General features: G+C 54.1%; 1 protein-coding gene across 1 annotated transcript in view; it reads right to left on the reverse strand.

Annotated features, from left to right (window-relative positions):
• NKD1 (NKD inhibitor of WNT signaling pathway 1) overlaps window positions 1–9,045 on the reverse strand; it is an 84,980-nt gene extending 75,935 nt beyond the window's left edge. The window contains exons 1-3 of the mRNA XM_038531069.1: window positions 8,935–9,045; window positions 8,735–8,767; window positions 7,983–8,116 (exon numbers count right to left, since the gene is read on the reverse strand). Of these exons, the coding sequence (XP_038386997.1) occupies window positions 7,983–8,116; window positions 8,735–8,767; window positions 8,935–8,959 (192 nt within the window). The 5' untranslated portion in view covers window positions 8,960–9,045. The remainder of the gene's footprint in view (window positions 1–7,982; window positions 8,117–8,734; window positions 8,768–8,934) is intronic.
• Window positions 9,046–16,254: the final 7,209 nt, after the last annotated feature.

Below are 16,254 nucleotides of genomic sequence, written 5' to 3' on the forward strand. Positions count from 1 at the left end.
ACAAACTGCCCCCTTCATTACAGGGCTCTCTCACACACTGCTGGCCCATACAGCAGACACTCATAGTGCTATTACACGCCTCCCCCTCTTGCCTCCCTGCCACCCCTTCCCCAATTCACCTTTGGACTGAAATCACAGCTCCTCCAAGACCACCTCTGACCCAAAGCCAGTTGGCACTCCCTGCCCTAGATTCTCAGAGTTGCCTGAGTGTCCTCCAACATTCCCCTAACATTGTCTTCATTGTTCAGTATCCACCTGCCCAAACTATGAGCCAATCTAACGTGAATATCTATGCAAAAATCCAAAGTGAAAGATTGGCAAAACAAATAAAGCAACCTTTTTAAACAGCAGTGTCTTGTGACAAAGGAGCACTGAGATTAGGAATACAAAGAAGTTGAACACTAGGAAATCTAATGATGTAAATCAGGCATATAAATCATTTATTATATTAGCAAAGGATGACAACACCCCAACAGCATTTGACAAAACTCCATATTTATTCCTGCCTTCAAAAATATTAGCAAGCCAGGGGCTGGAAGAAGCTTTCTTAACTAGTTAAACAACAAACAGTTATTAAATAGTATGGGAGGTTCTAACCAATGCAATAAGATAAGAAAACAGGATGAAAGGCAAAGATGAACATTTAGTTCCACTGAACTCTTAAGTTTGGTGAGGGGGGAACTGTGCCAGATGGTTCACAGTTTCTACACCATCCTAAACACATGCAAATATCTGTGGAATGCACAGCCACCCAGATTATATCCATTCAATGTTCGCAAAGCACCCAGGACTCCTCCTTTGAGGTACGTATCACAACTTAAATTGCATCATTTGTTTTTAAAAATACTTCTCTTTTCCTACTAGAGTATAAACTCCATGAACACAGATACCATGCTCTACTGGCAGAGCAAATGTATACATGGCCTAAAATAGGTACTCAATATCTATTGCACAGACGTAGGAATGACTTGAATAAAATGCACCAATAGTTGTTAAATTATGATAAATCTTCTTCTCAGCTGGAAAACCCGAGGCCCAGAGAAGGGAAGTGATGCCACACCACTGGGAAGCCCCCCGCCAGGATCCCTGGGCTCTCTGAAAGGCCTCAGCCACACACAGGGCCACGCACACAGGGCACCGCCCACGTGGCTCAACAAGTAAGGAAAGTGAAGCTCAGACCAATTCCTCTAAGCAAACTCACACCCAGGGCACACCCGGGTGGGCAGAGCCGCCTCTCTGGGGCTAGGGATGACCCGTGGAGAGACCTGAGCTTTCCTCGCAAAGCCCTGTGACTGCTGCCCACATGGATAAACAGCCCCCTCGGCTTTCCCGTGAAGTTATCAAAGAATTACTTATGTCTCTGGAAATGCTTGTTTGGAAAAGGTCTCCACCCCACCTGGGCTTGGCAGGAGGGGCAGCATCCTCAGGCCTGCCCTTCGGGGAGTGATCAGGCTTTTCCTCCGGCCCCTGAAGGCTCTCGGCCATTCTTCATGTGGAGAGTCTGAAGCCAGCCATAAAGAAGCAGGCAGCCTCCCAGGATAAACGGAGCCCGGTGACATCAAAGACCGCCTTCCAGATTAAACAACTGAGGCCTTCAGCTCTCTCTGGCGTTTCTTCCAGGATATTCTGGGCTCCTGCCTCAGTTCTCCCTCAGATGGAATGGCAGATATTTTGTTTGTGAGAGTCTGAATTTTTTCCTTCCTCCGGGGAGAGGGGGGGAGAGAGGAGGAGAGGAGAAGGAGGGGGGGAGAGAGAGAGAGAGAGAGAGAGAGAGAGAGAGAGAGGAAGAGAAAGAATGTCTGAGAGACAAGAGCCACAAAAAGAACATGTGTGAGTGAAAAAGAAAGGAGAGTGAGGGAGCAGCCGGAAGCGCCTGCTTTGGAATCCAACAAGCAACCTAAAAATTCTAAAAGTTTCTAAACCAAAGCACACTGTGAACCTACAGCCAGCGAACGAGGCTGCAGGAACCCCCAAGCTGGGAGCTGAGGGGTGCCTGGCTCGCCGGTGCTAGCAGATCCCTTGGTGGGCCAGGGCACTGGCCCCTTGACTAGAGGGTCCCTTGGCGCTCCCTTTGCTCAGACACATCAGGTAACCCAAGGCAAGGGACCCTCTTCCCTCAGACACAGGCTCACAACAGTTCTCTGGGATTGGCTTGTCACTGCCTCTTACCCCCTAGCCCTTGAGGTGCCTCTTTCTGCCTTGAGCAACCAATTCCATCCCATCCCTCAGCGCCCCCCCCCCCCCCCCCGCCAGACCCCAGCACAGCTGGGACCCTCCTCTCCCCCCAGGGTAGCCATCCCAACAGCCGTCCACGACCCTCCACATGAATCAGCTCTAAGGGACATGCTGCTGGCTGAGGTGGCACACTGACTACCCACCCTGCTCCTCCACCCCACACACCTGTCCAGGGGGACAGGTAGCTCAAACATGCCAAGAGCCACTAACACACAGGGCTTCTCAGAAAGCCTAAAGCACCAGGAAAGCTTTGTAGTCCCCACAGGCTGCAAGCCACCTGGGAGTCCATGCTCCCAACCCAACCAGCACCCAGTTCCCAAGGACGATGGCAAGGCTGGGGCCTCCATCAGCTCTTCCAGGCATGGATGCCAGCCTTCTCCTCCCACATCCTCTTCCTCAGGGCCTGTCAGGTTCCTGCTTCAGTGCCACCTTCACGCAGCTTCTCCCAGGGCCGGTAACGTGCCTATTTATGTGCTGGTTCCTTTGTCTCCTTTATTAGGCTAGGAGCCACAGGAGGATGGGGACCACAACCCCTTTATTTGTCACTGTATCCTCGATGCCTGGTACAGCTAGGGAGTTAATGATGAGTAACAACTCATTGTTGATCATAACTAACAACAGAGTGCCTGAGAGAAAAGGCCTACTCACACTCTTCCACCTGCCTGAGGAAGAGGATCTGGGAGAGAATGAGGCAGGGATGGTGGCCTAAGCTAGCTTCATTCATTCACTCACCCATTCAGGCAGCAAACACATCAGGCAGCGCCCACTACGTGCCCCGGGCTACCACAAGAGGAGATGTATTACTCAGAAAGTGATTCTTTTATTGCTGATGTGCCGGGTAGCTGTTTGAAGCCCTCACAGGGATAGTCTGTCCCTGAGGATGGTACTGGAGCTTCCCAGTGCTAGGAGCATCGTGGCCCACCCTCTCACCTCACTCCAGCCATCCCCACTAGGTGAGGGGAAGCAACATTCCCCTGAATTCTGGGACCCCGGGACACATGCCATGCTTGCTTCCTGGTTCAGCCTCTCCCCAGGCTTACTACAATTTGTAGTAAATGTGGAGGGGCTGTTTCTGAACGAGGGACTAGAACATGCATCGGCCTGACCCAGGGGAACTTCTTTCTCAGGGAAGAAAAGTTTCAAAGGCAGGATGAGATGCTCCTCGAGGCCTCCCAGAGACCACATCACAGAGATCCATTAAAGCCTTCAGAATATGACACCCTTGCCCACCACCCGCCCTCCTGAGAGACCCAACCCTATTAGAAGCCAGAAGCCCCATCTGGCACCTTGCCCAGCTCCCCCCCCCCCCCCCCCCCCCCCCCCCCCGCCAACACCCAGGCTCTCCTCCCCACTCCCCCAGGATAAAGAAAGCTGCCAGGTAGGGCTAAGAGGCTGGCCCTGGGTGCCACAGGCAGAGACCCTCCATGGAGAACCCAAAGATGCCAGCAAGTGGAGGCCCAGATGCCTCCACCAGCCTCAAAGCAAATCATCTTTTAATTCTGAAAACACCAAATATTTAATTTATGCTTTACCTCAAATGTCAAGTCTACCTCCCGGCACATAGCTTCGAAACCACGTAAGGAGGCCTAACGCTTTCCATATGGTGAAGACATGGGGCCTTTTAATTGTGCCAACTGGTATCATTCAAGGGTGATTCCCCTGGAATCCGGCAACTCGGGCAGCAGCCGGGCCCAGAGCCAGCCTCCAATCTCATCGCCCAGGACCACACGTCCACGGGCTCTGACCCAGGCTGCGCCCTCCCAATCTTCCCCAAATGTCAAAATGCACTAGGTGCCCCCTAATCAATAAGCAACCCGCCTGGCGGCCACCATCAACCCACAGGCTTACCAGCACCACAGCTCTCAGCCCGACTCTTAAGGTAGCCCTGCCATAAAAGAACAGAAAAGCCAAACTGCAGGGACGGAGTGGGGTTGGGGGATTGGCCTTAAATCTGGTCCCACACATTCATGTAAGCACACGCAGGTACACACCACGCGAGCACACAGGCACCCGGGTTCTGCTTCTCCAAGGGCTAGGCCATCAGGCTCTCCCTGTCTACTCCACGGCTCCATTCCTCGACAAGCTTTTTGATTTCACCCATCCTATTATATGACATTTTTGTAGACCTGGTATTTCCAACTGGTTTTCTTGTGTAACTGCCATTACAGCTTCATGTTTACCTCTCCTCCTGCATCCCTTTGAGGTGATTATGCTTTATTCAAACTTCTAAGTGTTTAGCACACTGTTGTCTGATGTTTAAATCGTTCGCTTTACTGTTCTTCTCTCATAGTACTTGGACATGTCACATTTCTCATGAGTTTTCTCCTCTGAACACATGACTCCTTGAAGTTCCATCACACCCCACAGGGGGAGAGCAGAAGCCCTTAGCCTGTGTCCCTCCAAGCACGTCTATAGCATATGGCAGGGCAGGCGAAGGCGGGAAGCCTCTGGATTCATAATCTGGGCTCCTATCTCCCCCAGCCACCTCGGTAAACCTCCCAGTACCTTTCCCCCTTCTGAAATCTTTTTGAAGAATCATGTGCCATAACCCTGCCAGGGATGAGAATGTTACTATACCTGCCTCCCAGATGAGCTTAGGTACAATGGCTTATGCAAGGTGACAAGCTATAGTGCCAGAGCCTGACCTCATTTATTTTTGTACTCAGGATGGCAGGTGTAGGTTAGTGCCAGCAAGGTCACCCTCTCACATCCCAGGACCTTCCAAGCAACTGGGACCCACCCTGGACATTTACTAAGCTACTCAGGCCCAGTCAGGAAGGAAGAGGGCAAGCAGGGGCCCTTTCTGCTCCTACCTGGCCCACCACCCACCTCTTCCCCAAGTGCTCAGCAGCTGGTCAGCATGCCGCCTCTCTGGAAATTAGTAAGGGAGGCACCCTCTGGGCATATGCTCTAGCACAGGGCTTTGCTACACATGGCCCCCATTGTCTAGAAAGTGCTCCAGAGAAACAGAAAGACAGAGTCCACACCAACCGGCTGACAACTTTATAGGGCTATGAAGAGGAGTAAGATCATGTAAGCAAAGTGCTTGACATATACAGGCACTTAATATATAGCAATGTTCATCACAATAATAATAATGCCAGTTGGATGAACCCCTAATGTGCTTCCAGCCACTTTGGTGAAAGGCCAGGTGAAGAAGTAAAGACAGAGACCATCCTGGGCCTGGGGCTGGAGGGGGGCCCTGTCTGCCAGCCCCCAGAATCCAGCTGACTTTGGAGCCCACACCGTACATCCTGATGATCTATTGGAAGAGCCTGCAGCCACCCTTTCTGCGCTGCTGGGAATCACGGAAATTAAACTAGACAGGAGATTGCCCACTGCTGTCTCATTCACTATTTCTCCAGGTTTCCCAAACTGTGGACATTCCATTTCCACAGTCACAAATTTGACCGCTTGTACTTAATGTTTTTCTCAGAATCAACTTTCAACACTCTCTTTCAATTTAGCTCCATCCTAAGTGATAATATCCGTGAAATCGTGGGCTTGATGTCCTAGTTACTATCTTTCCTGGTAAAAGACATGCTTGACTATTAAGATAACAAACATTCCTCCAGGCAACACCTGAAATCGGTGCACATGTCCCCACCAAGCAGCGCCACACCCTGGGCTTCCCCTGACCTCTCCTAGGGTGAACTGCCATCCCCACCCCTGTGGGTTTGGTGGCTGGGCCAGAGCTGGTAGAAACTTGGGTGCCTGGGTCCCAGTCACCAAGCAGAACTCCCCAAGGAGCAGAGGGCCCCTCCTCTTACTACCTTGGATGGCAGGGCCCACCCTCCACCACCTAACATATGTCACACTGATGGCTCCATGTCTCACATCTTCAAAAGTGCTTTGAACAAAGGTTAATGAACCCTCAGTGTTTCTCTGAGAGACGAGTTGAGGAAACAAGGCAAGCACCACCCCATGCTGTCCTCAGCTGGGGGAAGAAACTAAGCAACAAGATTCCATGACTTCACCAAAGCCACAGACTTAAGCTGGGGCCCCCTCCCCACCCTCCCTCATTTCCCCCAATGGCAACTTTTACTGGCTCACATTCCTCTTGCTGGGAATACTACTATTTAATTAAAAACGACAGACTTTTGTTTTCCTCTCCTTCCTTCCTCCTCCCTCCCATCCTCCAGGACTGGATGCCAAGGAGACCCACCAAAAACATGCGGGTAACATTTGTTATGGCTTTGAAGATAAAAGTCAATTGAAGTAAGCCCTCGCTTGTATTTCAAGTTTCCCCTAAAGCATGGAGCAAGCTGCCTGGCAGTTGAGGAAAGGAAAAAAAAAAAAAGGAAAAAAAAGAAGGGACTGCAAATAAATGTCATTCTGCAGGAATACTTTGTAAAAATAAACAGGCTGAAAAAACCCAAAACTTGATTAATGGAAATCCACTCAGTTGGCCTCTGTCTTGAGCTGCAAATGCATTTGTTCATATGGCTAAATCGGATCATTTTCACTAGGCTTTAAATAAGTAAGTAGATCAAAAACTATAAATGGTGGGGGAAGAAAGGGAAGTTTATAGTTCTCTTTCTAAAGGGCCCCAACCGCAGTGCCCCCCACCCACCAAGGTTTGACCTTTACAAGGGGACGGCAGCTCCAATTCCAGCCCAGCCAACAGATGAAGAAAAATGAAGAGAAAGCCCCCAGCTAAGGGAGGCGGTGGAGGAGGAGATGGGGGCTTCTCCCAGACGCAGAGATTATTTCATACATGCACAAGAGTGCATGTAAGTCACAGGCCCACCTCCCAACTGCAACCAACCCAGGTGCCACCTCCCAAACACACACACACACACACACACACACACACTCACATCTGAAAACTCCACAGGCCCCTCCCTCCCTAGCCCATGGACAAGACCAAAGAACTAACCAGACCTGAGACTCAGTCCGTTCCCCTCGAAGTTAAAAAAAAAAAATTAAATGTCACATCAAAAAGTTGATTCATCCTTTGATCCTTGGCTTGCTCGAGTTCCACGCAGACCATCTGAAAGCCCCGTGCAGAGTTCCAGAGCTCATTGGACATCTGTGAGCACCAGTCCCAGGCCAAGAGCTGGGGCTGGACTCACTCCCCTGTCGCATCTACTGCTCCCCCCAACCCCCAACCTCAGGAACAACTCCAATCTCAGTGACCCACTGGGGTAAGGCTCAGGGCAGGCCCTGGCTACAGCAGCAGGAGACCCTCTCTCTCCCTGTGGGCCCAGTGAAGGGCTCTACCAGATTTCAGAGTCCCCCAGGCTCTGCTACCCACATCACAGCCCCTTCTACTAGGGTTCCTGGGCAGATGGTACCGATGAATGCCACAGACACTTGGAACACATGTGGAGGCCAGTACAGTCCCACCCTCCACCCAGACACCCCTACATGCTTTCCCTGTCTTCCTAGCACCCCCCTCCAAACCCACCCTTTAATGCTGGCCACAGAAACAGGGTAGAAATCAGAGCAGGCCCCCAAATCCCTCCAGCACAGACGAGCTTCCCCACAGACTGGAGCTGCACCACGGCCTGCCTCATCTAGGACCTTTCCCTCCCCAGACAGCCCTCTACCCCCAGCTGGACGGGAGACTGACACCTGAGCCACCTCTCAGGTTCCCCAAGACAGGAGGGGTACCTACGGGGTGGGGCAGGGGCGGCTAAGAAGGGACTTCTGGACTTAGAAGCTGTGCCAAGAGGGTGCTAAAAGTTGGGGCGGGTGGGCAGGGAGACCCGCCTCTGGGGCCGAAAGGTAGGTGGGGAGCGTACCCGGGTTCCTCTGCCAACGGTGCCCGCTGCCCGCAGCTGTCGGGGTCCAGAGCTCCCGCCCGGGCAGCGCTGCCTCCCGATCCACTCCTCGATGCCTTTCCGAGCCCAGGCGGCGCTCACCGCGAAGCTGTCACCTGGGGCGGGGAAGACAAGACGCCCCTGAGTCTGGCCCCTGGGCCGAAAGTTACCCGAGAGGGGAGGGAGAGAGTGGGCGCGGCGGAGGCAGCGGGGCACCATCCGAGATAGGGACGCAGGTCGCCGGGAGAGAGGGGTTCGGCGGAGACCCAGCGGGGAGCGCGAAGGGGGAGCAGCACCCCGGAGGAAAGGTCTGCCGACCAGAAGGGCAGGAGCCAGGGGGCAGGACTGCGGAGGTCTGGGGTGAGGGTCCGAGGGCCGGTGCAGTGAGCACGGGATGAGGGGAAGAGGGGCGCAGGGGGCGCCGGAGCCCAGATCTCGGGAGACGGGGGTGAGGGCCGGGAAGCCTGGGGCAAGCTCTCGGGGAAGGGGTTAGAAGTCTGAGGAGGGGGCGCAGCGAGCGCGGAGGGCGGGGGCCGCGGAGGGAGGGGTGCGGGTCGGGAGAGGGCCCAGGACGGCGAGGAGGGGTAGGTGGGGCAGGAAGGGGGCGCGGAGGCTGCCCCCGCAGCGGGTCTGTGGGCTGGTGGCGGAGTTGGGGGCGGGGGAGGGGGCCTGGGGATAAGAGCCCGCGGGCGAGGCCAGTCCGTCCTTCCCCCGTCCGTGCCCCGCGCGCCTACCTTCCGGGCTCTCCCTGCGCTTGCACACGGCGGCTGCAGGCACATCGCGCGCGGCGGCGGCGGCGGCGGCGGCGGGAGCCGGAAAGAAAGGAGAGGCAGAGAGTTAGCGGTCGCGGGGGCGCGGGCGAGGGCGCGGGCGAGGGCGCGGGCGAGGGCGAGGGCGGCCGGGGCCAGGGGCCGGCGCGGGCGGGGACACTGACCCGGCTTGGAGTGAAGTTTCCCCATGCTGGGGGCGCGGCGGGCGGCGGCGTCCCTAAGCCATGCGCCCGGCCCGCGGGGCCCGCGGGCTCCCGCGGCTCCCCCGGCTCCCGAGCCGCGCCTGGCTCTCCTCCCCCGGAGCAGCCCCGCGCCGAGCCGAGCCCCAGGCGGCGCCGGGACGCGCTCCTGCCGCCGTCGCCGCGGCCCGACTGACGCCGGGGCGCGCCGAGCCCCCAGCCCGCCGCCGCGGCCCGCGCCTCCCCGCGCGCCCATTGGCCGGGCGCGGCGCATCAAAGGCGAGGCGGGCCGCGGAGGGGGCGGGGCGGGGGCGGGGCGGGGGCGGGGCGGGGCCGCGGGGCGGGGCCAGGCGCCGAGGGGCGGACACAGCGCCCCCCTCCAGGCCGCGGGCTCCAGTCCGGCGCGGGGGGCTGCGGGGCCGGGGGGTGGCCGGGAGGTCGGGGCCGGGGGGCCGCGAGGGGGAGAGGGCCCTTGGCGGTAGGCGTCCTGGGAGGACACGCCCCGGGGTCCCGTCTCCTCTAGATGGGCCTCTGCTCCCGCTAACAGCCCTGCACCTTCCCTCCGCTCGGCTTCCTCGAAGAGCGCTGGGCAGGACTCCGGCTCCAGCTCACAGGTGACGGGACTGAGGTCGAGAGAGGAGACGCGGCGGGGGCGCGGGGGTCGGCTGCACTGCCCCTTCCCGATCCTACCAGGACCTGACTTTTGCAGAAAGTGTTCGCTCGTTACTCGCCCGGTGCCCGTGCCCGTGCCCGTGCCCGTGCCCCCGCCCCCGCCCCCACCGCCCACAGCACCCCGCTCCGCCCCTCTGCGTTGTGATTTGGGAGTCCGAGAGGAGCCCGCACCGCGCCTGCAGCCGTTTCTGGGCCCAGCCCACTCCTGGCGGCTGCGAGCGTCCGAAAGCCACGAGTTGCCAGCCAATCGCTCGCAGGCCTCACGCCGGGGGCCCGTGGGTGCCCTCCCGGGGTCGGGGCGCGCTGCCAGCTGCGCGGCCCGGAAGGGGGTAACCGCTGGGTCTTTGATCTTCCTCGGTTTCCGCTCCCCGCTGCAGCTCGCCAGACCCAAGGGCTTGTTTGTTTTGTCTGGGGAAGTCTCTGCGGAGGGGAGGGCGACATCAAGGGGTTCCACCCCACCTTTGTGGATCTCAAGGAGAATGCCTGCTCTGCTGGGACACCGTGGGCCTGTTAAGTTCGGCCTGGTACCCAGCAGCCCCGGCGTGGGAAAAGAAAGCCCTGTGCTAAGTGTGAGCACACGGCTATTACCCTGGGACTGAGTTCTCTGCAAGCCTCAGTTTTGTGGTCTGTAAAATGGAGGCTCAAGTCTGCCCTTCCTGCCAGCTCCTTGCAGCAGCATTGCCCAAGAAAGACAATGTGAGTGACATGCATAAGCCTAAGTTTGCTAGTAGCCACATTTTTTTTAAGTAAAAAGAAACAGGGATTAGAGTAAGACTCATCAAGATGAGCACTGAGTAGTGAACAGAAGTGTTGAATCACTGTATTGTACACCTGAAACTAACACAGCACTGTGTGTTAATTATACTTCAATAAAGAAATTTAAACGAAAACTAAAAAATTTTAGAAGCTTATAAGAACACTAAAAGAAATAACATATAGGCCATCTCCCTCTTCAACATAGAAAAAAAGTAAGAAGAAACAGATGAAATGAATAATATATTTTATTTAACCAAAACACCAAAAATATTATAATTTCAACATATAATGAGATATTTTACATTCTTTGTGTTGCACTAATTGTTTGAAATCTGGTGTGTACTTGCCACTTAGTGCACATCTCCACCCAGACTAGCCACATCACGAGAGATCAATAGCCGTGTGTGGCTGGTGGCCACTGCGTTGGGCATCAACATATCTCAAAAGGACATTGGGAGCTGCAGGGGCCTCGAGTCATCAATCTCTTACAATGTCTTACTCAACAATGTCTCAACAGTGCCTTACTTCCATCATCCAAACTTCGTTTCTCACACACCCTCTCCAGTGAAAACAAAGGCTAATCTTACAAGCAGGTATATTGATGCCAGTAACAGGCTGCTTTCATTTGAGGAGTGCTGGGACTCTCCAGAATATTGTCATTGTCCATTTTATGTTGCACTCCTTTAGCCCGGACCTACTACATGCCAGGCATCATCCTAAAGGGTGGCTAGCCCTCACAACCACTCTCTGATGCAGGCTTGTACTTGTTTTACAAAGAAAGGAAACCACTATGCTCAGAGAGGTGAAGTCACTTGTCCAAGGTCACACAGCTAGCCAGTGGCCTGGTAAGAAACTGAACCCAAGCCTGTTGATCCGATCGGCCGGGCTGCTTTAACGGCGTGAGGCTGCTGCCCAACACAGTCTCAAACCCACACCCCACCATTAGAGAGAGTCCCTCATCTGGAAACAGATATTGAGGAAGTGCCAGTTCTGTGACAAACACTGTTTTAGGGACTTACAATACATCAGGGAACAAAACAATCCCTATTCTCACTGAGCTCCCCACTCTACCAGGAGGAAGTCAGACAAGAAACAATACACTCAGCAAATGGGCCCATAGTGCACCAAGTCAGAAGGCAACACAAGCTATGCCCTGGCTCTTAACCGAGGGCAGTTGGTACCCTCATGGGACATTTGACAATGTCTGAGGGTCGCAAGTAGAGGGCTGCCACTAAACATCCTACAATGCACAGGACAGCCCTCCAAAACAAAACACTATCCAGCCAAAACGTCAATACCACCAAAGTGAGGCCACTACCACCCACCGTCCCCCCTCCAAGCTGTAGGAAAATGAAAAGACAGAGCAGGATAACGGGAGTCAGGAGTAGGAGGGAGGTGGGGGGAGCGGTTTGAGAGTCTGATTCAGAGCAGGAGCTCTCCTGCAACCCCTCCAAAGGAAATGGCATTCAGTCGGGGTTGCTGTTGGTCTGTCTCACCCGCTACCCCCCACCGGTGCCAGGGTGCCTCAAAATCAAAGCAAAACTCTGAGCGTTCTTTCTCACAGTACTCAAAAAGTTGGTTACTTCCTTAAACCGGTCATGGCTTTCTTCTTTCATGAGAAAAAAGTATCCCCTCTTCCCCTTGGGAATTTCTTTTTACAGTTCAAAAAGAGATAAAAGCAAGAACTAAAACTCCGCAGTTACCAGTTTGAGTCTTGAGGGAAGTAAATCCCAAATGTCCAGCCCAGACACAAAGGCCCCCCTTCACCTTCAGCCTGGCCCCTTCCCAGCCGGGCAGGCGCCGGGGACTTCGCTGCTGTTGGAATCGTGACACCCCCGCCCCCACCGACCTGGCCCTGGGGCGAGAAACCAGAGAGGTGGGCCTTGTGGTGAAACCTTAGCCTGCCCAGGACTCCGAGGAGGGGCTCCGTGGGCGCCACCAGCCCACCGTCCACCTGGGGTGGCTATTCGGCTTGTGCCGGCTCCCCGCCCCACGACTCACTGTCTTTTTATGTGTTTTAATAATTTATCTGGCCCACTTCTTGGGCTGAATACTTACAGTGACACATCTTTTTCTTTGAAGATTTCCCATCCTTTGGGGGAGGAGAATGAGAAAGGATGGGAAGGAAGAGATAAGAGAGAGAGATTATAACAGAAACGGGTTTCATGGGGCTTGAGATTTAGCAAGGCTGGTTTAGGTGAAATCTGTTAGACGTGGAGCTGGGAGGTTTTTTTCTTTTAAAGACTGCATCAGCCTGGTTGGCCCACCCCCACGCTGGTCCCCAGGTGAAAGCCATCTGCATTGGCTCCCTTCAAATGCCACCTCCTAGAGGAAGCCCTCCTGATCTTCCAGCCTGAAGAGCTCTGACCACTCTGATTAGCCCGGGTCCGCTCCCCTGCCTCTGGGCCTGGCACTCCTTATTTTATAATGATGGCACTAAATTTTCCTCCTGGAATCTGGGCTCCTTAAAAGAGAGGCGGTTCTTGCCTGAGTGGCATCTCTAGATGCAGTATGCAGCACTGCCCATAGGAGGTGCTCTAGACAGAATGAGGAGAGCCCCCCCCAGTCCCACAGACACACCACTCCCCCACCTCCCACCCTGGGTGTGTGGGTGTGTTGTCAGTGAGAGAGTGAGACGATGCCAAGAATATGCTCTGGGATATACTGAAGAGAAAATTAATGCCCAACCATGCTGGCTCCCCCTTGGTCCCTGGGTTCCTTCATTCTGTAACCCCCCCAACACACACACACACACACACACACACACACACTCAAACACACACTGAGATTTGGCATTGCCAAGTGTCCTGAAAACCCAATTTGGGTGAGGAAGGGAAAGTTGAACTAGTCTGCATGAGACAGTCACAGGAACTTGAGAGATGGCAACCAGCAGAGGGAAGAAAAGCGTGTCAAGGGGACCAGAGAGTATGAGAGGAGTTCACTACACCAGGGCCTAAGGAAAGGCAATCCCATGAGGAAGGCAGCAGTCAATTAATTTTCAGGACAGTGAGGTGTATTGTGTGATTGGCAGTTGTCACCTGCTCGGCTCTGTGGCAGGATCACCCTCCATTACTGCAAACCTCTGCCAAAGCCTAACCACATCTCCGGGTTCAGCACAGGACAGAAGAAAGGAATGAGCCCAACATAGAACATCATAGGGCCACAGGCCACAGGCGGTCTTCAGAGTGGAAGTGTTTGTCAGCGGGGAAGATGGGAGCCAGACCAGCCCCAGCTTCAGTCCTTGGAGATGAGATAGAAGAGGGTGGGATTCGCCCGGAACAAGGGGTGAGATCTCTAAGCCATTCTAGTCAAGTCTTACAGGGGAGAGCCCCCAAAGACAGCGACTTGAGCCTAAGAATTGGTTGAACTGAATTGTATTTTGTGCCACCAGCTTCTCCCAAGTTCAGAGCACAGGCTCCCAGGGAGGAGGAGAGAGCGAGGGAGCCAGCCTGGCCTCGTCATGCTGCTCCTTGGTGAGACCCTGCTCTCTCCCCTGCAGTCCCTGCCACTCGGCCCTTGTCTTGCGCATCTGTGAAGCCATCCGGGTTACGGTGCCCATCTGTCTACTTTCCAACTCCTTTCACAAAAGGGAGAGAGAAATTTCCACTTTCCTGAGCCTTTGTTTTTCAGTGACACGCTGTCCACCTGGGGCCTCATCACCACACTTGGTCTGGCCCATCCACATAACAGGAGGAGGGGGTCTGGTCAATCAGCGTTTCCCAAAGCAGGTTCCGTGAGGAACACCAGCATTGTGCGATGCTATTATTATGTGAGAGAAAGGTCTCCATGGGCCTGGGGAACCTGTTTTAGGAAGTTTGAGTAAAGAGAAATGAATGCACTTTGGAAAATGCCAGACTAGATGGCTTCTGAGGTTCCTTCCAATCTGAGATTCCAAGTCCTAATCCAGGGACCTAGCCTAAAAGGGTGGCAGGAAGTAAAGTCAGTGAGGACAGGGCCAGTGCAGGAGGGCCCGATAAAGGCATGCACCCACATATGTCTATAGTGGGCACTGAACATGTCTCAGCATGTATATGTCCACCTCCAGGCCTCTGAGCAATCAGACACCACTATGCATGAGGCTCCGTAGCCACAGCTTGAGGCAAGAAGGAAACACATCACTATAGGAAAGCTCCTGGTCAATGTGCCTGCCTCCCTGGCTTTCTCTTCTAGGTTAGGCTCCTCCCTCTCTTCCTCCTTCCCCCACCTCTTCCCCTCCTCCTACTCCATTGCCTTGGCCACCACCTTCTTTCGTCTCCTGCCTCCTGCCGTCTCCTGCCATCTCCTTCCATCTCCTGCCATCACCTTCTCCTTCCATACCACCGAGCACAGCTCCACAGTGGCCAGCTGCCCTATCAGGACCACATGACCCCTTGGCTCCTTGGTCACAGCTGGCTGGGGGTCTGACCCATGAGCCTGCTCAGTCAGGGTCTCTTCTCAGAATTTAAACAAAGGGACGCCGGGGTGGCTCAGTGGTTGAGCATCTACCTTCGGCTCAGGGCATGATTCTGGGATCCCCAGATTGAGTCCCACATCGTGCCCCCTGTAAGGAGCCTGCTTCCCCCTCTGCCTATGTCTCTGCCTCTCTCTGTGTCTCTCATGAATAAACAAATAAAATCTTAAAAAACAAAAAATAGAATTTGAACAGAGAGGCCCAGGGTCTGGGATCCACTTGCTGGCAATCCAAAACCAAAGGGCTCCATAGTTCCAGGGGCCAGAGCAGCTGCTTGGGGTCCATGTGGTCTTAGGAATGAACAAAAAGAAAAAAAAAAAAAAAGGAATGAACAAAAAGAAGCAGGAGTAGAAGCAGTCAGAGAGAAGCAGAGAGAAGCAGAGGAGGGAGACAGACTGTGCCGGTCCCTGCTGCTGCCTGTTCCCAGCTCCTGACCTGGTTAGCTCTGCCTATGTGCTCTGACCTTGGGTCCCTGACAGACCCTTGTTCCCAATTTCCCGGGCCCAGGGTCAAATAGCCTCGCTGAGGGTTCCTTGGAATTTAACATGCATAGGAATTCCCTGAGATGGTGTGAAAATACAGTCTGGGGTGGGACCTGGGAATCTGCATTTCTAACCAGCTCCCAGATGAGACCTCTGCCGCTGGTCTGTAGACCACATTTGAAGCTCAGGAGAGTTACACCTTCCCAGCAGCTGCCAGGTTTATAACTTGCTTCTTCACTGACTAACTAGCATACTGAGAGAAGGAGGGACCAAAGCCAGGGGGGAGGAACCCGAGAAATAAAGGTGTTCCTCTTTCATTAATTAAGTCAGTCAACAAAGATCTGTACCAGGCTCTTATATTAACAAAATAGACAAAAATAAGTCAGTGAAATAGATGGTATGTCTATGGGGGGGGAAAATAGTGATGTGTCTATGGAGGGAAAAATCAAGAAGAAATATCAAGGAAGGGGTTGCAATCTTAGGTAGAGGGGTCAGAGGGTAGTCTTTGAGTGAGGACTTGGAAACAAAAAAGGAAGCCATAAAGATGCATAAGGAAGCCAGAGGGAAAGCAGGTCCAGGCAGGGAAGAGTGAGTGCAAATGTCCTGAGGCAGGGACATGATATGGATGCTTTGGGAACAAGTGGAGCTGTGGCTCTGAAGCATGGGGGGGGGGAGTGGGAATAGGGTGTGCAAGGGGGAGGAGAAGATGAGATTGAAAGGTGGCAGGGCTCATTACAAGAATCTTGTGGGCCTTGCCCAGGACTTTAGCTCAACTCGAGGGAGACAGGGGTCATTAGAGAATTGTGACTTGGAGTACCCAGGCTGCTGCGTTGCAAGCAGAATGTGGGTTAGGGGGTGGCAGCATGAGACCTGGCAGAAACAAGGCCAGTGACAAGGTGATTGCAGCAATGCTGTTGTGACATCATGATGGTTTACACCTGAGTG

Source organism: Canis lupus, chromosome 2 (genome assembly GCF_011100685.1).
Source record: "Canis lupus familiaris isolate Mischka breed German Shepherd chromosome 2, alternate assembly UU_Cfam_GSD_1.0, whole genome shotgun sequence".
Taxonomy (NCBI): domain Eukaryota; kingdom Metazoa; phylum Chordata; class Mammalia; order Carnivora; family Canidae; genus Canis; species Canis lupus.